The sequence below is a fragment of the Trachypithecus francoisi genome, unplaced genomic scaffold (genome assembly GCF_009764315.1).
Source record: "Trachypithecus francoisi isolate TF-2019V2 unplaced genomic scaffold, Tfra_2.0 Contig01676, whole genome shotgun sequence".
NCBI lineage: Eukaryota > Metazoa > Chordata > Mammalia > Primates > Cercopithecidae > Trachypithecus > Trachypithecus francoisi.
Genome location: NW_022681448.1, coordinates 887662 through 911146, shown reverse-complemented (window position 1 = coordinate 911146; position 23485 = coordinate 887662). Strand labels below are relative to the sequence as shown.

Below are 23485 nucleotides of genomic sequence, written 5' to 3'. Positions count from 1 at the left end.
CAAGTCAGGATTTGAATGTATGTAAATTAGTAAATCTTGTCTGATACATATGCATGTTAAGAGTGGCCATGCATTTGTGTGAATAAAAATATATTTACTAGAATTAATCACATGAATATTTTAAACTGGAATTAACCGTATGGTGGAACAGGGTTTTAACGTTTCTTACACGGATGTGATTTTGGAGGATTTTTTTTTTTCCAGTAGCCTAGTTTTAACTTAGTGGTTCATTTGTTTCCTTAGCATCTATATTGCTGGCCATTAGTTAGTGGACAATCATCTTTTAAAATAATGTATCTGGGCTGGGTGCGGTGGCTCAAGCCTGTAATCCCAGCACTTTGGGAGGCCGAGACGGGTGGATCACGAGGTCAGGAGATCGAGACCATCCTGGCTAACACGGTGAAACCCCATCTCTACTAAAAAAATACAAAAAAATTAGCCAGGTGAGATGGCAGGCGCCTGTAGTCCCAGCTACTCGGGAGGCTGAGGCAGGAGAATGGCGTAAACCCGGGAGGCGGAGCCTGCAGTGAGCCGAGATCGTGCCACTGCACTCCAGCCTGGGTGACAGAGCGAGACTCCATCTCAAAAAAAAAAAAAAAAAAAAAAATTAATGTATCTGTTTGATTTTAGTTATGGTGTTGAGCATGGTAGCTACATTTACTAATTGTCTAAGGCATACTGAAGACATCCCAAGCTAGTACAGGACACAGGTCTGGAGATTTTCCAGGTTTGGGGAAGGATTGTTTTAAATTCTTAGTTGCTCAGCAGAGGCGTTTCCTGTCTGGGATGGGAAGGAACATTGCTGTGGGTCCTCAGGAACATGCTCGGGAATCCTGGAGCAGAGTTTTCCTGATGACCAGGTGCAGCTTTCGTACATGAGCCCAATGCCCCTCTTTCCCACCTCTTCCCTGCTTCACACTGCTGCATTTTCTGAAGTCCCTCTGCCTCTGTCCCTGCCAGAGAAGCCGATAGCCTGAGAGAGTAGTTTTGGGAAGCCCTGAGTCAGATGCCTATTAAAGCTGCCCTGTGTGGTAAAGCAGAGCTCTGTGAAGGCAGGGACTTGGTGACTGTGGTTCCCGTGGTCCTGCCAGTACTTAAAATCGAGTCTTGCATGCACTTGGCACCTAATGAATATTGCATAAATGAATGTATTGTCAGTGGGATCCCAAATCACCTTTTTATATTTTTTTTCCCTACAAAAAATGGACTAGGCAGACTCTAGTTGATAAAGTACTTGATTTGTGAATAGGTATTTGAGAGCTGGAGGAGTTGACATGTAGACCTGTGGTTCCTGATTTTGAGTATAAGGTTCCTTTTTTGATAAAAAGTATTAGGGAGCCCCACATGCTAGTAATTGCACTTCTAAGTGTCTTATGAGTGAAAGGATGTATTATGACGGCACCTCCTCTGCATTCATGAACACTTTCAAATGAATTCCTCACTGAGCAGTCTGTGTGAGGGTCTTCCGTGTCTGTGGCTTGCTGACAGTGCTGACTGCTGCTTCCCCTCATCCTGAGCCTTGAGGCACACTGGAGAAGTCTGATCAGGTTGTAAGTTAGGGTCTGCAAGGATAACCAGGTGACAGTAGCTTCAAGGACAACAGAGGCACAAGCTCAGTGTCTCCAAGGTCTTCCTGCTTCTTCCACCTCCTGGCCTCCTAAATCCTGGCACTCCTTCCTCTCACCTCTCCCACATCAGTCCTGTTTTCAGAATAGATTGTTCATCGCATGGAACCCTGGAGAACCCCTCAACCAGAGCCTCAGTGTCATGGACAGTTCCTGAATTGAAGAGCTTCCTGCTTCTCTCCAGGGCAGCGCAGTCTCTCTGTGCTCCCTGAGTTAATGCTGTTGCACAGCCTGATGCAGAATAGGGCTCAAATTGGAAGCGCTCTAATCAGTCACTCATTGGCACACTCGCTCACACACGTACTCCTCCATCCACACATACATGCTTACATGCTCATGTGCACATTCACTCTTCTGTTCACACACGTACTCCCATGCTTACTCACGTGCTCACACATTCTTTTCACAGTTCACTCACACACACTGACTTGCTCACTCTTCCATTCACAGGCATACGTGCTTACACATTCACATACTTGCTCACACCCACTCACACTAACATTCACCTACAACACACACACCGTCCTACTCAGGCACTACCTCACAACCCCTTCTTTCTTGTTCTTTCCCAAAATCAACAAGTCTTATTGATTACCTACTAATAATGCATGCTGAGTGCTTTGGTAGGTGCTGGAAATACGTTGATCCTCATTGTTCACAGATTCTGTTTTTTTTTAATTCGCCTACTTACTAAAACTTGCTTGTAACCCCCAAATCAATATTTGTCTGACTTTCATGGTTATTTATGGACATGGGCAAAAAATGTGAGTAGCATCCATGCACACGCTCCTAGCTGAGGTTGAAGAAGACACTGTTCTCCTTGTCTCAGCTCTGCTGGAAGCAAGGGTCCTTTTTGGGATCTGTTTAGTGCCATGTGTCACGTTTTGTGCCTTTTGTTGGTGATTTTGCTGTAGAAAACATTCTTAGTGTGGTGCTGAAGTGCGGTCGAGTGTTGCTAAGTGCAAGAAGGCTGTGATGCGGCTTAAGGAGCAAATATGTGTGTTAGAGAAGCCATTCGTTGTGAGTTTGATGTTAATTAATCAGCAACAGATATTAAATGAGGTATCGTTCAACAGAAACACACATAAAACAAGGTTATGTATCTGTTGGCTGACAAAAATGTTATGACCAGAGGCTCACGGAAACCCAACTTTGTATTTCCCCCAGGAGCAATGATTCAGTATTGTAGGAGAGTTTATAGAACTTAACTACCTCAAGTAAGGAGAATCAGCTGTACCTACAAATGCAAATGTACTTCCTCGTGTGGGTGATCTTAGAACTTATTCAGGAAGAACTTGCCACTTCGTTGAGGGAGTCAGACATGTAAACCAAGAATTATAATTTGGTGTGATGAATGTTAGAATTACAAACAGAAGGGGCTTGGAGAGCTTGCAGGAGGGAGCTTCATTCTGGGAGTAGGAGAGAATGTCAGGATTATTCACAGAGGAGATGGAGACAAACAGGCAGGTGTTCTCAGTAGAGAAAGCTTTTCAGCCAAGAAGGCACCTTTGCTACAGGGTTTAGAAACATGGAGGATTCTGGATGTCCCTAGATTCTGTGCTCCTTCCTCTGTCCCTGCCTCATCTGTCTCATCTTGTCTCTGCTTCTGTTTATCCTAGTTGCTACCAGAGGCATCTTTGCTGACATTTGGAGAGTCCTCCCCTGTCAGCATCAGCAGCTCCTCTGGGGTTGTCGAGCGTCCTGGCCCGAGAGATGCCCTCCATCCTTACAAAGTGGAGTGGGAACCACTGTCCTGGGCCAGCTTTGGCAGCGGCCTGGTCGCCTCACCCCTTCTTAATCCCCCTCACCGTGGACTGACTTGAACTTGCACAGAAACATCATCTGTCAGCCTGCTGGCCTGGTGTGCCTCAGTGGCACTGTGACAACCGGCTGAGAAAAATGTCTGCATCCCTGACACCCGTGTTGCAGAGGGCTTCCCCCAAGGACTAAAAGGTTATGGTGCTAAGTGTGAGAGCCACGCTCAGAGCTGTCTTTCTTCAGGCTGTCTGTAAATGCTTACAATCCTGACATTGGCTGATTCCCTTTGAATTTTTTTTTCTTGGTAATTCTTCATTGCAATCTCTGTTGAAGTTTGCTGCTTCTGTGTAATGAAGTGCGCCAAGCTCAATGCCGTCTTCTAAGAACAGACTTGCCAGGGTCAAAGCAAAGACATGCCTGTCCCCATGGTATGTAGCGTGATTGTTTTGCTGTAGCCCCGAATTATTTTTGCCTGTTTAGCGGCCATGTCGCGTTGTGTGCTCGCACATAATCAGCTGTCTGCTCTCAGCTTTAGGTTCTCCTATTCTCTTCCTTTCTGTCTCACTCCCCACTTTGCTTCCTCCCTTCCTGTTTCCCGCTTCTTTCATTTTCCATGTGAATTTCTGTGTTTCAGATACTTTTCTTCTGGTTGTGTTGACTTGGCTTGTATTCTTTTGGCTTTTTTCTCTGTCTCTTTCAAGCTGATTTTCATTCTGCAGTGTTGTGATGGGAGACTCTAGTCTGCACTTGCATGCTGACCAGTTACAACTTGGAGATGAAGCCTGGTTAGTGGAAGCGCAGGCCCCGGAATCGCCACTTTGTGGCTCACTGACCCTGTAGCCGTGGGCAATCTTCTCGCTCTTTCTGAGCTGAGGCCATAGAACGGGCTAACGATAGACACTTCGTAGCTGGGCTGTGAGGATTAGAGAAGATGACGCCTACAAAGTGGCTCATGTAGTGCTTGGCTTTTGTGTCTGCTCAGCATAGGCTCGGGCTCCCAAGCGTGTGGTGGTGACGGAAATGCCGTACTCAGGCGAGACACACACTGACACTGTTTCTTGTGAGTTTGAATTCTGAAATTAAGACCCAAGACACGGCCTCCGAAGAGAAATAAAAAATTTCCTTCAGATCAAAACTTGACATTCCTCAAATTATATGTTAAAATGTCCACAATAAAGCCTTATTTACCAAGATTAATTTTACATACTTTAGTTTCATATGCTGCTCATGATTATTTTATCTGCTCAATTAAAGAAATTTATGAGGGGTTTGTTTACTTTGTGATTATACTTATTATTTTTTAAATGGTGAACTCACAGGCTGCCATAGCACCCAAAATGCTGTCATCAGAGACGGTCTCTTAGGGTTAAGGCACAAGTTTTAAAATGGTCCATGTCAGCATATTCATTTGGTGTCTTGGAGGAATGGCACGACCAGATGGTCAGGTCACCTTATCCTTGAGAGAATTAGAAATAGCCTACCGCAGTCTTGAGGAGGGGAAGGGCCATTTCTATTAATCTGTCAAAAGGTGGGGTCAGCATAAGGATTGATTTCCTGAGAAATCGAGGCGGACCTGAGTATACTGGGGGCTAGGAGTTGGGGCCCAAGGAATGGGGAGGGTGCCAGGGACGGCGTCATCTCCCTTGCATTCTTGCTTAGGACTTCTCTGTGGGTATGAGGTGGACATGGTGGTGCTGAGGGGACATGGGCATCTGCTGTGGGTGTCTGAGAAATTCAAGAGCCACATAGAAATACATAGTGCCCAGGGATCTCTGGCATCATTGATCTTCAGGGTGCGTTTTCTCTGCCTTATGCTCATGTCCAGCTGCTCACCCAGATTTGAGCGTCCTATGACATTGCTAACTTTTTGTTTTCTTACAGGATTTGACTTTTTTTTCCCAGTAGGTTCTCTTTGGGCAGTTCATGATGTAGAGTTTATTGGTCAAGCAGACAGTTCATGAACGAGCCCTGTCTATTGAGGCCAACATTGGGAAGAGGATGTGGCAGGCCCCACAGTGCAAGGAAGCAGCGTTGCCTTCGGGGACTGGATCCTTCCAGTGGTCTCCCAGGGAAGAGAAGGAGAGCCCCTGGGGCCAAAGTGGCTGTCTTCTTCCCTGTCCCTTCCTCCTTGAAACAGCAATCTCATTCTCTGCCGGCTTCTGGAAGCATGAACTCAGTCTGTGCTTTCTACCCTCTGCCCCCTCCCTGCTGCCGTGGGCAGTGATGCAGTCATTTCTTTTGGTTTCTTTCCCTGTTTTCCAACTGCACTGGAGTCTCTTCTTTCATTTCCTGTTCAATACATCCTTCCAGAGTTACTGTGGATAACTTCGCTTTCCACATTTTGATGTTTCCAAGACTGAATCGCTAGAATCGTAGACTTACAGGGACCTTAGAAATCGTAGTCCAATTTCTTCATTTTTACAGAGGAGAAAATGGAGCCCCGGGAATGTTAATCAGCTCACCCACAGTTACCGGATTGGGTGTGTGTGTCGCTGGAAGGTCAGCGTGCCTCTACTAGGGACACTCTGTGCATCTTTTAGGTTTTCAAAATCTGTCTTTAAGCTTATGCTGTCATTGTATTTGTTAATCTTTCATTTTCTGTCATTTTATTTCTACAAATCATGTGCTGAATTTAGTCTGCTTTCTCTATCATAGAAAGTCTGGTACATTAAAAAAAATTCTGCCTCCTCCAGTATCTCCCATGATTATCATGGGAACAAAGTAGATGCAGTCAGTTGTCTTTGTAGAATGTCTTTCTTGAATCCTTATTTCTGTAATTTTACCTCTTAGCCTTTTAGCTTTCCATTTCTCCTCCGTTGTCTGCCAGTCTGATCCTTCAAGGGCATTCAACTCTCAGCTTTTACAGAGTAGTATTTAATTTGAGGTATTTTCAGCTTTTGCTTATCTTCGATGTGCATTTTAAGTGATCATTGAATTATATTACTACTCTTACCAGACACTAGTCTATGGGGGAAAAATGTTACACGTGATTTTTTTTTTTTTTTTTCAACTTGGTGTTGTAAGGTGTTAAATTTGATGAATTTTTCCTGTAGGTTTGTTTATAGAATGATTAAATGTACATTGGCTAAACATTAACACCAGCAAAAATGCTTCTCAAAGTAAATATTACACTTTGAAAATTTGAATTCTGTTATTCCCTGAGCAAGACTTTCTTTCCTCTGTGGGAATACCCCTCTGAACATGTGTTAAAAGTTTATGAGCTAATATGATTTGCTAAACAAACATTCATTTTTACAGGCAGCTTCCAAGGAAGACCTCTCAACCGTCTGGTTTGTTCTGTGGTGTATTTGGCAGGTTCTGTCCTTGGCAGCAGACTAGGTACCACATGGTTGGTGAGCATGCAGCACTGAAGATGTGTGTGCACGTGTGTGTGTGTGTGTGTTTGTGTGTGTGTGACTAGATTCAGCCTGGGACCCCTATCACTGAGTTCCCAAATACTGATGTGAGCAGCTTCTGGGAAAGGGTCTTTTCTGTTTTCCTTTTGTATTTTAGGTGGAGGAGGAGTGGAGAGAATTTAGGAATTCTTAGTTTCCTATATACTTTGGTGAGACAAAATGCAAAATGGCCTGCCTACTTGATTCATTTTGTGTATGTGGACCAGACACAACTGATTCAATTGGTCCCACAATTCTGGTGGCAATTTTGATGGCCAGGAATGTGGATATAAAAGCAGGCCCGTCTGGAATACTGGGGAATTTAGAGGTTTTGGAAAACTGGCTTAAGGTGAGCCATATTGGGTTGGGTCTGGGTCGGAGCTTCTCATGAAATAAATAGTGCCCTCTTGCCTAGTGTCTCTGTGTCGGTTGCTTTCTGTCTAGCTGGGGACTTCTCCCATGAGAGAAGAGTGAAGAGACCTGGCTGCTTCTTAATGGTCCTTTAGTCATTCTATTTAATCACCCTGATCCTTGCAACAACTCCCATTAAGGCTTTACTGCTAGATTATTAATGAGGAAGAGTACATCTGTACGAGTAATTGTGGTTAAGGGAGGTTTAAGATATCATGACTATAATAAACAGTAGATATGAGAATGAATGATTACACTGAAGTCATTAACTTATGAAATGTTTGGGACCTCTGCAGCGAAGTCAGTGTCTGTACAGTTACTGATCGTAAGTTGATGTGTTGTAGTAGTTTACAACATGGCAGCAAGTAGTCTAAGCGGCCCATTGAGTAGAATAAATGCAACCATGTGGACAAAACGGCACCATATGTTTATTAATATGGAAATTATGTTTTAAAATAACAGCATGGCAGAAGTCTATACGTTTTCAATCACTATTACTAAGTCTTGACTTTTGAACCAACTCTGGCTTCATGTTTTAAGTGGGCATAGATACGAACTGAGCATCATGTTGCCCATGTGGATTACACATTTTCAAATTGTCTCATATTTTTAAATAGTGTCTGTATAAGTTTATGTCTTATAACATTCCTAAGCATTCTCTGGGCTGTACTATAATTTTTGCATTATTATCTCATACTTTGGTTTTAACAGGATTGGTAAAAGTTTTGAAGTTTTAATTTCAGTTTTTCCCATCGCTTGGAATTTGATGATATAAAATGAAAAGAGGTTGCCATAGTTGCTAACGTTCACCAGATTTTGTTCCAAAGCATGGACTTTAGTAGACGTTTGAATTAAATCCACATTCTCCACCCAAGCCTAGTGATATAATCCAACAGTTCAAAGATAGGTATGCCATAAACAGCTATAGTTAAATAATCTAAAAAAAAATTAAAACATGGAAATACAATAAAACAAGAATTGATCACTTTATAGTGGAATACTCTATAAACTGTCTGCATTAGAAACATGTGGTGAGTTTTAAAACATCTGTGTTCTATAATTCTAGAGTGTATAGTTTATTTGAAGGCAGACACGCCCTCCCCCGCCCCTTCCCTTCATCCGCACATCTATATAAGAATACAGGTTAATATTTTTTGCTATCCAAATTTGCATTCATGTACTTATTTTTTATTTAGAAAAATGATTGTGGAGTAGAAATACATAGCATAAATATTTTCACCTCAACTAAATATTGTATCGCTAAGTACTGAAGTGTGATCATAAAGAGATTATTTCTGTAGATCTTGCTACTCATTCTAAAACAAAAATCACACATTGGCATAATCCCCAATAAGAGGAAGAAATTATTTAAAAGCACATGTGTGATTTAGACGAGTAACACAATCTTTATAACTTTTCATGATAATTTTAATTTTTAAGGGATCTAAACTGATCTGTGTGGCATAATTGGTGTAATTGCAGGAGCTTAAATGTACCAGTGGTTTTGCAATGTCATGTTTGCACAATCTCATTTAACTTGTGGACTGAAGTTGTATAACCCTCATGTGTATGAGACAACTGGAATTGGACTCAGCCATCACAAAAAATGCTGGCTATAGATTTTACTGTTTTTCTTTTGTTTGATTTGTAGAGACAGGTTCTCACTCTGTTGCCCAGGCTATAGTGCAGTGTCATAATCACAGTTCACTGCAGCCTCATCTCAAGTGACCCTCCTGCCTCAGCCTCCTGCGTAGCTTGAACTACAGGTGCGCACCACCATGCCCAGCTAATGTTTTGTTTTGTAGAGATAGGGACTCACTGTGTTCCCCAGGCTGGTTTGAACTCCTGGCCTCAAGTGATATTTCTGCCTGGGCCTTCCAAAGTGCTGGGGTTACAGGCATGAGCTGCTGTGCCTGGCCAATTATACTGTTTTAAATGGAATAATTCGCTTTATTTTCTAAGTTATGTGTGTGTGTGTGTGTGAACGATGCTCTAATAGCCTGCTGGGAAAATAAGGCAGTGTTAACTGGCAGTGAAAAGGTCATTTCAATTTCTTAGCATATTTACTTTTTTAAAAGGGGGGTTTCCATATTCTTTAAAAATGTAATAAAATGAGAATCTTTTCTTAGCACTGAAAACAATTTCGTATTTCATTCTTAGAGAGTGATACCTCTACCACTGTGGAATTTTGTTCATGATTGCTGTTCTCTTGCCCTCTCCACTTATTCCTCCTGCAGATAAGTAGAATTATACAAAAATTACATTTGGAAATAGAGAGACACTCAGGACTCTTTTTACTATGCTTATTGAAAAGTGAAAAGTGGAAGGGCCTGGTCCCAAGAGTGTGGTGGCTGTGCTAGGTAGGGCTCCCGGAAACTTCTTGGTCTGATGGCTTCATTACATAATAACAAGATCCTGTGGCACAGACCAGGTGCAAATTGCTTCACATCTGGGCCTTGCTGTCCCATGTATTTAACTGGAAGAGTTGCATTTGCTGTTTTCTAAGGTTTATTCAGGTTCTAAGATGTTGAGATGTTATTGTGATATTAACAACACTGTTGTTGCCTGGGAGCTCCCTCGGTGTTCAGCACTGCTCTCTGGTTGGATCTGTGTCACAGCCCTGCCTCAAGACACTTATTACTAACCTGTTTTAAAGGTGAGGTTACTGAGACTTGGAGAGGTGAGAGAACCAGTTGTAAAGCCCTGCAGCTAGTGACGGTGAAGCTGGGATAGGAGCAGGCTTCTCACTCCAAAGTCAGGCTTTCCCGTCACCTAAACTCATTATCTTCTGCTGGGATTTTTGTGTATCTGTTTCTGATCCAAGAAAAACCACTGTGCTATGGGTATGCTATGTATGCAGAGGAAATACATGCTAGCACCTCACTCATGGCTCAGAAAGGAGGAGGAAGTGTTCTACATTTAAAATAAAGTTTAATTTCATAGTATTTGTAGGTGATGTGCTTTCCTGCTGCAAAAAAGAAAGGGTACTTTGAATTCCTTTTTCTTGTCCCTTGTAGAGCTAAAGGCTCATCCAGTCCCATCTTTCGGTCTATTTTATTAATGATAAAATAAATGCACATACTTGTTTAGAAATTTCACTTAATTACAGCAAACCGAAACCAGCTATTTTTAGCCAGGAATGATCTTGCCTGTGAGGAGACTATTATGCAAATGGAAGTAAGGACTAAAATAGCCATTAATGTCTTTAACACACTTAAACTTTGATCAGTTTCAATAGAGATGAGAGGGAAGTCACATTCCGCCCCATCTCCCCAGCGTAGGAGGAGGTTGAGTTTCCCCAGGAGAGCACCCCGCTAGGCTGGTGTGCAGAGGAGGGTGCAGGGGTGCCTCTCTCCCGTGCAGCCCTCCTGTGGGGTAGAGCCGCTGCTCCCGGCCACCCTCAGATGAGAGTCGTCCAGTCTGGGGTGGGTTTGGTTTCTGTGATTCATTCTGTCCCTGTGAACCCAGCACCAGGGATCTAAAGTTTCCCCGTCCTTTTTGTCCTTGCCCGACGCATTGTTTTTCCTTTCTGCGTCCCCCCATTTCAGCTCACTTAGCAAAACTTGACCAGTGAGATAGTATTTTGCTGAAAAAACCTACTCAGTGCTTCCAAACACGTAGAAAAGCACCTGTCAGGAAGTGCCAGCTCTCACAACCTCGTGAGTGTGGTTTAAGCCTTTGGATTAGAGAAGGGACCCAGAGAAGGTGGCCTCACAATGGGCTAGTGATTGATTTTGTCCAATTCTCTCCCTTTGTCCTCTCCTTTGCTCTCCTGACTACTCTGTAAGGAGTTGGGGATGATGGATTCTACCCAACGGATACCTGTGAATTCATTGTATTAAATTGTATCCTTAGCTACATACGTGGAAAGAGAACGTCTGTATTTTGGTGACGTACAAAGTTTACTGTCTGTCCCCTGGGTCTGCATGACAGAAATGAATGCCCTTATCTGTAGTTGCTTATTTGTTTTCTTATTTATATACAGCACCAGGTAGGTAAGAGAAAAGAAACTATTTCTAACAAGTTATTTTCATGTTTACTGTTTTAAACACTAAAGATACTGATTTTAAAAGTTTCATTTGAACAGTGGGACGAGCAAAAAGGCCAGTAAGTCCTGTCACCATATTTCTCTAGAGGCCAGCTTCGATGCACACATCTTTGCCGGGGTGTGTTCATGGCTTTGGGATGTGGTGTGTGGGTGTGTGTTATTTTTGTTGTTACTGCCCATGAGTCTTGCAACCCCAGGAGCCCTAGGTTGTGGGGTTCAGCTGGACCCCAGCTTTCATAAAGCTCAAGAAGAGGAGGTACAGTCCATCTGGGAAGATGCAGAAACTTTCTGATCTGGGTCAGTGCACGTTTCTTCTTGGTATCTGTGAACCTGAGAATGTAGCTTTTTTAGTTAGGGATCTCTTCTATCTAAATTCAAGGGAAAGGAAGGCCAGGATATTTGCTTTTACTTTGGATTCAGGAAAACTCACTCAGTCGTGATAGAGGCATTATGTTTTGAAATGTAGACTGAGAATTAGGATTCTGCATTAGAATTCTCCCAGGGGCCTGTTACAAATGCATATTTTGAGAATTGCTGAATCAGACTTTGAAAGGTTTGGGACTCAGAAATCTGCATCTTGAAAAGGCATCTCAGGTGATTCTGCTACACACTGAACGAAGTTTAAAAACCACTCAGAGAGTAGTAAGTAAATGCTGCTTTTAAAAAGGGCAGAAAATATCTGACATCACTGGTCATGTTGCTAATGTTGATCTCTGCAGCAGGTACTTTATAAAATATATACTGGTGTTAAAGCCGTTATCTGAGCCTTGCCGCGGGCACAGGCTGTCTCTCAGTGTGGTCGCCACATAGCTGCTCTAGGAAAAATGGGAACAACGCATCCCATTAGGTGTTTCTTGCATTTGACTCAAATGATTGTATATGCAACAGTTTAACTAGAAAATGTTTAGACTCTTTCGCTTTAGTCATTATGAGTTAGAGATTAGAATGTAGTTACATTTGTAGGGTTAGGCAGTTTTTGCGAAATGCATTAAAATGGGTAAAATGGGCTAAAACATCAGTATTTTCTCATGGGGGTTATGTTGTGTAGCAATGGAATGTTACTTTTAATATTGAATGTAGCTAATTTTGCAACATAGTTATCTTCTTTAAAAAACTTTAATTTTTAGTTCTGGGGTACACGTGCAGGACGTGCAGGTTTGTTAATAAGTAAATGTGTGCCAAGGTGGTTTGCACCTGTCAATCCATCACCTAGGTATTAAGCCCAGCATGCATTAGCTATTTTTCCTGATGTTCTCCCTCTTTTTCTTTTTACAGGAAAAACTAACCCAAGAGTGTGTATTCAGAGAACAGTTCGAAGAAAACTGGTATAATACGTACTCATCAAACCTATATAAGCACGTGGACACTGGAAGGCGATACTATGTTGCATTAAATAAAGATGGGACTCCGAGAGAAGGGACTAGGACTAAACGGCACCAGAAATTCACACATTTTTTACCTAGACCAGTGGACCCGGACAAAGTACCTGAACTGTATAAGGATATTCTAAGCCAAAGTTGACAAAGACATTTTCTTCACTTGAGCCCTTAAAAAAGTAACCACTATAAAGGTTTCACGCGGTGGGTTCTTATTGATTAGCTGTGCCATCACATCACTCCACTGTTGCCAAACTTTGTCGCATGCATAATGTATGATGGAGGCTTGGATGGGAACATGCTGATTTTGTTCTGCACTTAAAGGCTCCTCCTGGAGGGCTGCCTAGGGCCACTTGCTTGATTTATCATGGGAGAAGAGGAGAGAGAGAGACTGAGTGCTAGGAGAGTGTGTGTGTGTGTGTGTGTGTGTGTGTGTAGCGGGAGATGCGGGCGGTGCGAGGGCGAAAGGACTGCGGCCTGATGCATGCTGGAAATAGACACGCTTTTACATTTCTGATCAGTTGTACTTCATCCTATATCAGTACAGCTGTCATACTTCGACTTATCAGGATTCTGGCTGGTGGCCTGCGCGAGGGTGCAGTCTTACTTAAAAGACTTTCAGTTCATTCTCACTGGTATCATCCCAGTGAACTTAAAGCAAAGACCTCTTAGTTAAAAAAAAAAAAAAAAAAGGAAAAAAAAGAAAAAAGAAAAAAGAAAAAAGAAAAAAAAAGTTAAATTTATTTATAGAAATTCCAAAGGCAACATTTTATTTATTTTATATATTTATTTATTATATAGAGTTTATTTTTAATGAAACATGTACAGGCCAGATAGGCATTTTGGAAGCTTTAGGCTCTGTAAGCATTAAATGGCAAAGTCTGCTATGAACCTGTGGTAAATTCATGCAAGTAGATATAATGGTGCATGGATATGAGAAACTCTGATGACCCTAATGTACTAAAGGCGACAATCTCTTTTGTGCCCGTATTATTGTAAACTTATGCACATCGCTCATGACACTGAGTATTCACTCTTCAGACTGCTTGTTTCATAGCTTATCCCAGAGGATTAAAGATAAACTGGGTCTCAAACTTTGATTCTGTGTCTGCAATATTTCCTCTCTCATAAGTGACTCCACTGTTGTAGCTTCATGGTTGGAAAATATGAGGGTTGGTATATGTCTTACTTGTTCAAATCTTATCGCAGAATATACCAAAGCTAAATAATAACTATGCTTTTATTTTAGCCGATCTCCAGAGTGACAGTATTAACATCAAACATTGTATTGATTTAGAATTCTCAAAAAAGGAAAAAAAAGTGCAGACTATTTTTTTTAAGACGTAAGAATCAGATTAACAGGATCATACTTATAAACATGTTTTGGTTCCCTTGGCTATCAAATATGAAATTATAGAAGGATCGTAGGGGTCATTGTAACATCTTTTAGAGAACGTGGCTTTCAGTGTGAACTGTCCTAATTACGTGGTAACAGCACCCTTAGTAAAACTTGCAAAATGAAACTAATAAATCGTTATCAATAATGACAATGAGGGGGAAAGTATTACACTTGTTGACTGTGTTTTGTTTTTTAAAATGGTCTCCACAAGCGCTCAATTTTTTTAGCGGGGGTGTTACTATATAGAATATCTTTTACAAGGCTTTTATAACATTTTATGCTGGAAAGCATAAGAATACATATTTCTTTAGTAGCAATAATTTTGGAACTTGCCCTTGGGCAAGCGAGACTATTTCTTACTATATACTAAGGAGAAAAGAGCCAAATTCTTAAAGCAATATTTAAGAAAAAAGGAATTGATAACAAATTCTCGTCTACATATGACACTTTCTAGCCAGGTGTGTTGAGAAGTGGAAAGTGACAGTTTAAACATGTGTTGGGATTTATGGAACTAATTTTAAAATTTACTATTCCAACTTTGTTTTTTTCTGATGCACATTCTCTATGAAAAATAAAAGTGTGTCACTGGTGAGTGACAGCTGTTATGAGCTAGAAGCGCATGACTTACTGTTGTGACGATGTCTTGCCTTTCTGTGGTCCAAGTTGGAGTACATGGCAGTGCCCTCCTGCTGATGTGCATTACGGAAAATCTAAGTCTAATATTTGGAATTAAGAGATATTTTAGGGGGAGGGGACAGAAGCAATGTAAAATAGTTGATTTATGATAAAGCTCAGAATGTCCTCTTCATTTATTTTCTTGTTTTTTTTTTTCCTTTCTAAACAGAAACTGCATTTAATTCCAAAAAGTAGTTATTCTTATTTATTATTTAACCCTTTGCTGCTGCTAAAATGTGCACATATTCAGGCTTTAGTTTTTCCAAAAGGCATTTTTTTTTTTTGGCTGAAAAATATTAAACATTTGACCACAGGGAAGAATCAAGTTTCTAGGATATCATAAGTATACTATGTAGCACTGAAAAAACTGATTTTAGGTGACAGCCAAAAGTAGTCTTAAAAGTAGCATGAGACCTTAATCGACCTAAAAGAAAGAAAATTGTGAAAAGGACTAAAATCTTCATGCATTCCTAGAAAATGCTACTTTAATGTCTACTTTTGGAGTTAATTTTGTTTTGGTACTTTTTTTTTTTTTTTTAAGACAAGCAAATTGTTATATGCTTTTGGCAATTGATACAATAAACTGTAATGGTCTGTAAATAAATAAATATTGACTCATGCGATTTATGTAAATAGTCGAACCGGGAGAGTGGATGGCTCAGGGTTTCGACGTGGGCATTGTTTGTTGGGCGGTAGAGTGAGTCATCCCCAGCTCATGGGTTTGCATCCAGTTCTTGTCTTAAGAGGCCCAAAGCCCAGTGAATGGCATCCCTGAGCCACTGTGGAATGGGGGTTCTGGTTTCACAAACACATGCTTCGATAGCCAAACCACTGTCTTGTTGGTGCCAACACTTGCACTGTGGTCAAAGACTTACCGAGCATGGACTGAACAACTTTCCCATCTGTCACGCGAATGTCCCCAAGCAGTGGTGAAGGACATGCCGGGTCAGTGTTGGGGAACCTGCCCTGCCAGGTCCTGTTTTGTAGATACACAAATGGCTTCCTTCTGGTGTTGTCATTCTATCTCATCTCGTTAACACTACAACCTTGTGTTAGTTACTTGATAATCTGCAATTGTATGTAAATACATACAGGATTATGTAATTTGTGTAAATACATAATTACAGAGTTTTGAAAACTGGTATTTTTTACTTGATGTCCATTTTGGAGCTGCTTCAGATTCTGTGCCTGCGTGAGCCAGTGGAATTTAAAAAGCATATGCTCCTTGCTCTTACAGCTGGGCTGTGTGTTGAGGGGTTGAGGGTTATGGGGGATGGAGGGGAAGGAACAAACATATCCAGATGTCTTATCTCTGTAAGTGTTCAATGAAGAAGCAAGTAATGTTCTGGGATGAAGATTTATGAACTTGGAGCAAGCGAAGCTAAGTGTGTGTGCACATGTACGCGGATGGGTGGATGGACAAAGGCGTATTGTTTGAGGTCAGATTCTGTTTGCTGCCTCACTTGACCTTGAAATGTGCCAAATTTAGACCCACTGTTTGTGGTCACTTGCACGAAAAAGCAATGAAATGGTGGGGGTGGGGGAGTATGCCAGATGAATTAGAAAGAAACATTAGCCACCAAGGCCTTCTCAAATGTACGTGTGTATTCATGTGGCCTACATGCTCTATGACACCCACGTGTATCCATAGACATTTCACATTTTAAAATTTATGTTTTATTCTTTAAAGTGGAATGGGGAGGAATGATAATAAATCGTGTTGACTTCTTTAGTACACAGTCCAGAATTCAGGGCTTCAGGTTTGTGGGATGGACCCTGGCCACAGAATGTTTGGTGACGAATGTGTGAATAAATGGCACAAAGTATGATTTGTGCTTTTTACTTGCCGCATGCGTCTATCGTTGCCCTGAGGTCTTTAGAAAAAATTTTTTGATGTACCCTTCATTAGAGAGGAACATGCAGAAATAAGAAATAGACACTTCTATAATTTTCTTTTGGAAGAAATTGAAAACGAATATTCTTAATGTGTATTCTCCACCAGCTTAGTCACCGGGGTGCTAGCCAGACTCTTGGGTCAGCCAGTTATGAGGCCTCTTTGCTGTTTGGGTTAATAGGAAAAGAACATTCTTACTTAAAATTCTCATTGTTCTCCAACCATATTCCAGCTTATATATTGGGAAGTATTTTTAAAATTTAATTTTAATTAAAAAATTTGTAGGCACAGGCCGGGCGCGGTGGCTCATGCCTGTAATTCCAGCACTTTGGGAGGCCAAGGCGGGCGGATCACAAGGTCAGGAGATTGAGACCATCCTGGCTAACACGGTGAAACCCCTTCTCTACTAAAAATACAAAAAACTAGCCGGGCGTGGTGGTGTCGCCTGTAGTCCCAGCTACTTGGGAGGCTGAGGCAGGAGAATGGCGGGAACCCGGGAGGCAGAGCTTGCAGTGAGCCAAGATCACACCAGTGCACTCCAGCCTGGGTGATAGAGCGAGACTCCGTCTCAGAAAAAAAAAAAAAAAAAAAAAAAAAAAAAAAAAAAAAAAACTGTAGGCATAACTGGATATCTGAATAGCCTTTGGCAAACTGTGCTCTTGCTATTTTTTTTTTTTTCTGTCCCTTTCTGAACATCCTTCTAGCTATGCTGTTTTGGTTGTTATTCCCATTGATATTAGTAGACTTAGGAAAATCTGGAATTAAAAGGAGTTAAAAGAAAAAGTTGTGTATGAGAGCATTCAAAACTGAACAACTGCTGCTGCCCTCCCCACGCTGGGGAAGGGCAAGCATTATTGACAATGTTCAAGGCCCAGCTTGGAGAAACTTATTTTTGGAAACACTCAACGCAGGCTTTTTCCTTACCATTTTGTGGGATGTTGCAAAACATTCTCTAAGTTCCTCCTAGCTGCTGCCTTTAGCTCCTACTGTATACACAGGCACAGGGTTGCAGCCTGGTGAAATTTCTGTTTCTTACCACTTACTAATAAGAGGGCTCTTCCTAGTCTGTGAAGATACTAGAATTACAACTCCTGTTCAGAGGGCAGCACTACTCCAGGTGTTCCCTTGCTTTGTGGTTGACCACACTCATCCTCCCTCTTTCCTGCCTGCTTATTTCTCTTCTCAGTCCCTTCCCTCCTTCCTTAATTTCATTATGTGGAGCTGGAGTCAGGATGAAGAACACAGACTTGTCACTGGTGGCACACACACAGTTTAGACAAATAGACATCATGGTGCGTTGTGATGAATACTGGGATAAGGCAGGCAGTGGGGGCTGTGGAAAGTAAGTTGCCATCCGGACTTATGAGGGTCCAGGGACGTGATGTTTCCGGTGAAATGCAACGTACGAGAAGGGCAATGGAAAGAGAGCTATAGATTCTCTGGCGTTCTGTGTGTGTCCAGAAAGTGCTGTGTCCCTCGTGAATTTGGGCTCATTCTATCTTTGATGTTTCCCAGATAACCATGGCTGAGCCTGAAGTAAAAGTGATGTAAAAAGCCAGAGGTAAAAAGTGCTGGCCAATGGGCCAGCTTTGGTCTTGCAGGGTTTCCTAAGCCTTCTGTGGGGGTGTTACCTCATGGAGACAATCGGAACACAGTCATTGCGTCAGATCAGCTCTGTTGTCTTGGGCTCACCTGTGGCCTCCTTCAGAATGCTCTTGTGTTGTTCTTGGTTCCTTTCCAGTGAAAGGTTATCCTACTCATTTTTGTTTTAATTTAATTTAATTTTTTGAGGCAGGGTCTCACTCTGTTGCCCAGGCTGGAGTGCAGTGGCACGATCTCTACTCACTGTAGTTTCCATCTCCCAGGCTCAAGCGATTCTCCCACCTCAGCATCCTGAGTAGCTGGGATTACAGGCACGCACCACCACACCTGGCTAATTTTTTGTGTTTTTAGTAGAGATGGGGTTTCACCGTGTTGGCCAGGCTGGTCTCGAACTCCTGGGCTCAAGCGATCTGGCTGCCTCAGCCTCCCAAAGTGCTGGGATCACAAACATTATTGCCACTGCGCCCCTCCATGTTTTTATTAACGTTACTTATTTTAATTATCTCTCTCACATTTACCTCATGTCACAGGCAAAAATCTGCAGTGTAAAAATCATTAAAATATAGGAAAATAAGAGAGGCAAAAATATAATCTTTAAAATATCCGGTTCATTCTTTTAGTAAATGTGTATTGAGTAACTGCTATATGATATGAAACAGGGCTGGGGATATCGTAGTACAAAATAAGACAACATTCTGATCTTGTTACTTAAATACTGTGCTGGATTTTATGTCAATGAATCTGTAGACACATGGTACCTGCTCAAGAAACTGTAGGACTGGGATGCCCACATCCAGAAGACATGAGGACGCCTTGGCAATTTTTTGTGAACTTTGCTCTTCTTCAACTATGTATTTAATATACCTTAATATGTACGAACTCAGTTCGAAGCAGCCCTATTCAAGTTCTATTGGTTTAAGTAGGATGACATTGAAAGATGTCCTCAAATTTGATGATACAGATTGTTTCAGTAAATGAGCGACTGCTTGGCAAAGAATGAGTTTCTTTTGAAATAAACAGAATGTAGGCCAGTCTGTTCTCTGACCTCCCCTTCTTGGGAAAATTCAAGGGAAAAGGCAATGGAATTCCAAGTTTTTCAGTTGTAGATTTGTGCTCTTTTAAGGGTATGAGAGCTCAGTGAAGATGTCACCTAGTGGACTAAAAGGACTGATGGAGCTTGGAAAATGCCTCCTCTCCTCCCATTGAACTCATCTCATTGAAATATCAATGGCCATCTAATATATAGTCATAGGTTTAATGCCAGAGAGATGAAATTGTACATCTTGGTTAGAGAGATGAAACCTTTCATTTTGCTCATCTTCATCGAATGACAAATCTGTAATTAATCTCTCTCTGGATTCCTTGTGGCTTCCTTTGATTTCCTTTCCTAGTTGTGAAGGTACCATGGGTTCGTACTCTCTTGGGTCTCCCTCTCCCTATCCCATGTTTGAAGAATAGACATGTTTAGGTTCATATTACAGAATAAGTAGAACTGACAGAGCATGATGGATGGTCTTTAGAATTGTCTCAGAAGTGTCTTACGATCTTAAATTTGGCTTAGGAAATAATAGTGAATTGAATCAGAGCAGTATTTAAAGCAGGGCATCTTGGCAAGCAAAGAGACTCTCCATTCTTCAGGAGATAACTTCATGACTGACACTGGTTGAGTAAAGCCTACACATTTCCACGATGCTGCCATTCACCTAGCATCTGAAGTGCCATCTGGCAATAGATGAGGGTTATGAATGACTCTTCGTCAGTGGGCACAAAATTAGAAATCAGGCCATTTCTTCTGATTATTTGCTTCAAAGAAGCAACTTAAAATTTTGTGGTGACTCTAATGTGCCTAATGTATGTTTCCTCTTTCTTCCTCTTGGCATATTTCCTATGCAAGCAGGCTGAATTCTATTTTCATCTCAGAGCATTCATTTTCTTCCAGATGCAAAATGCTTATTTCTTTTAAAATATAGATTACTGGGTGAAAGAGTTGTATTAACAATGCTTTTTACTGAAGTGGATAAATTCACTTGCCTGAGAATATGGTCCAGTCACCTCTAGTCCCTATCCAGCAGCCCAAAAGCAGATTTCTGTGTTTTGGCCCCGTTCTGTGTTCCATGTGGTCCTAAATGCCTTTCAAAAGTGTCAGTACCTTGAAATGGCCAAATTGCATCTCAAACGAGTTATGTCCTAATGAACTGATTTTAATAGAAACTTGGGTTGCATATATTTTTTCAAATATCAAAAGGTCAGCTTATAGGAGAATTAAAATACAAATAGCAAATATTGTAGTGTGAATAATAAAGGTTATTTTTGTAGTCATGAATACTATTTGGTGCCTTTTTAAACAACAACAGCAACAACAAACCTTTAAAAACTGGCCAACAGTTGAGGTTTAGTTTTGGGTAAACCCACGATTTTTTCAACATGTCTATAATTCCCATATAGCTTAGAACCTGACCAAAATTCAAGTGAAGGGAACTTGTCATTGAAACTTAGTAATATATTCAGCAAGCAATTATTGATAAATACTATGTTCTAAGATTATTAAAGTAAAAACAATTATTAAAATCTGTTTTCATGTACAATATGAAGATATATTGATCCGTATGGTTTTTGCATGCCTCTTGCAGAAGTGAGGTGAACTAATTTTTATGAGCTTTTTTTTATTGTCTTCCTTATGGAGAATATCACTTCTTGGTGGGGAAAGGGACTGGGATATGACTTAAAGTAGATACCATTTCTTTAAAGTAAGTACTTTAAATAACAGACCTAGGTCATTTGGAAATATTTTGTTTCTTATTCAACTGGGTGCTTAAAATTGTTCCCCAAAGAATTCTTTCTTGGTTTGATTTTGAACTGTGCTTCTGAAAAATAAAACATACATAAAGTCAATATGCGGTAATTTAGCATACCTTTTGGCATGTTTTATAATGATTAGTTCTACATTTTTAGTTCAGAACAGTAGTTAAGATTCAAAATTCCTATGTGACTGTTTTTATCTCAGAAACATGTGACAGCTTGTCATGAGGCTATCTTATTTGGGAACCACACCCAGTGGTTCTGAGCACGCTCAAGGAACTATATTAAGGAGCATGCGGCAAATGTATGAACCATTTATAAATATATTTGATTAGCTGCTACTCTCTAGAAAGGGGCCGTGTACTGATTAGTGCATGAGTTTCAGGAAACTACTTAAGGACAGGGAAAGAACCACCCTAAAATATGGGAGGCAACAGTGCTTGGCACTTACAAAGGGCCAGGAATAGTGCTTGTTGCTACAGCCAGATAGAAAACTTCAAGATTCACAGAGTCCTGGGTAGAGTACGGGGAAGAGTTTTGCCTTGGTTATGGAGAACAATTAGTCCTAAACACTTTTCCAGCCCCACCTAACATATTTTAAAAGCAACACCAAAAAGGATAAAACTATATTCCAGAAGCTCATCCCAGAGCAAATCTCAATAATATGTTTAAAAATAAAAAAATCCAGCACCCAAGAAGATAAACAATGCCTGGCATCCAACCAAAAGCCAACAGACATGGAAAACGTAACTCATACTAAGAAGAAAAAGAATCAATCAATTCGACCTGACTGTATAGGCCATTCTTGTATGGCTGTAAAGAAATACCTAAGACTGGATAACTTATGAAGACAAGAGGATTATTTGGCTCACAGTTCTGCAGGCTATACAGGAAGCATGGTGCTGGCATCTGGCCTCTGGTGAGGCCTCAGGAAGCTGCCAGTCATGGTGGAAGGTGAAGGGGGAGTGGGCGTCTCACATGGTGAGAGTGGGAGCAAGAGAGAGAAAGTGGGGAGGGGAAGTGCTACACACTTTTAAACAACCAGATCTCATGAGAACTCACTGTCACGAGGACAGCACCAAGCTATTAGGGATTCACCCCCATGACCCACACCCCTCCCACCAGGCCTCATCTCCAACGCTGGGGATTACATTTCAACATCAGATTGGGGGGACAAACCAAACTGTATTACTGACCTAGAAATAGAGAGATGTTAGAACAAGTAGAAAAATACATGGAAACAGTTTTTGTAATTGTGTTCTACATTTTCAGAGAGACATGGAAGATAGAAGAACAGATTAAAATTTGACTTCTAGAGATGACAACTATAATGTGTGAGGTGAAAAATACACTAGAGTGTATTTTAAAAATGGCAATTTAGACAGATTTAGGCAAAAGAAAAGATACATTCTCTTGCAATTACAGCAAAAGAGACTAAAATGAAAAGCAGAGAAAAGATAATTTAAAAATATTGAACCATGGGACAGCTTGAAGTAGCTCAACATGTGTGTAATGGGAGTCTCCAAAACAGAGGAAACAGAGAGGAGGAGAAAGACATATTTGGATAAATAATGGTCAGACAAGTTGTACATTTGAGAAACACTGTAGACATACAGATCTGAGATGCCCAATAAACCTCATGTATAAGGAAAATGAAAAACAAAAGACCAGCTATACCAACGCACATAATAATCAAATTGCTGACCACCGTAGATAGGACAAAATCTGAAAAGCAGCTCTTTAAAAACACTGCTTACCGAGGAACACAGTTAGGGATGAGAGATGATTTATTATCAGAGACAATATAAACAAGAAAACAGAGTAATATCTTTAATATCTTTATTAAAGGAGTAGTATCTTAAAAGTACTGAAAGAACAAAGCTGTCAAAATTCTATATAATATAGAATTATATACCTAGCAACAATATATTTCAAAATCAAAGGTGAAAATTTTTTCTGACATAAAAAAACTGAAAGAATTCATCAGCTGACCCTGACATACTGTAAGAAATGTTAGAATTGTAAATGTTGGCCGGGCGCGGTGGCTCACACCTGTAATCCCAGCACTTTGGGAGGCCGAGGCGGGCGGATCATGAGGTCAGGAGATGGAGACCATCCTGGCTAACACGGTGCAACCCCGTCTCTTCTAAAAATACAAAAAAATTAGCCAGGCATGATGGCGGGCACCTGCAGTCCCAGCTACTCGGGAGGCTGAGGCAGGAGAATGCTGTGAACTTGGGAGGTGGAGATTTCAGTGAGCTGAGATCGTGCCACTGCACTCCAGCCTGGGTGACAGAGTAAGACTCTGTCTCAAAAAAAAAAAATTGTTGATGTTAAAAATGTTAAAATGTTAAAATCCTTCAGGAAGAAGGACAAAGATACCACATGAAAATATGGATCTATACAAAGGAATGAAGAACACCAGAAATGATAACTATGTGAATAAATACATAATATTTTTTCTTTTTATTCAAATCATTTAAAAAGATAATTGACTTTTTGA

At 41.0% G+C, this 23485-nt stretch overlaps 1 protein-coding gene across 1 annotated transcript in view; it reads left to right on the top strand.

Annotated features, from left to right (window-relative positions):
• FGF9 (fibroblast growth factor 9) overlaps nucleotides 1-15291 on the top strand; it is a 32903-nt gene extending 17612 nt beyond the window's left edge. The window contains exon 3 of the mRNA XM_033196930.1: nucleotides 12513-15291. Within this exon, the coding sequence (XP_033052821.1) occupies nucleotides 12513-12758 (246 nt within the window). The 3' untranslated portion in view covers nucleotides 12759-15291. The remainder of the gene's footprint in view (nucleotides 1-12512) is intronic.
• The last annotated feature ends 8194 nt before the right edge of the window (nucleotides 15292-23485 follow it).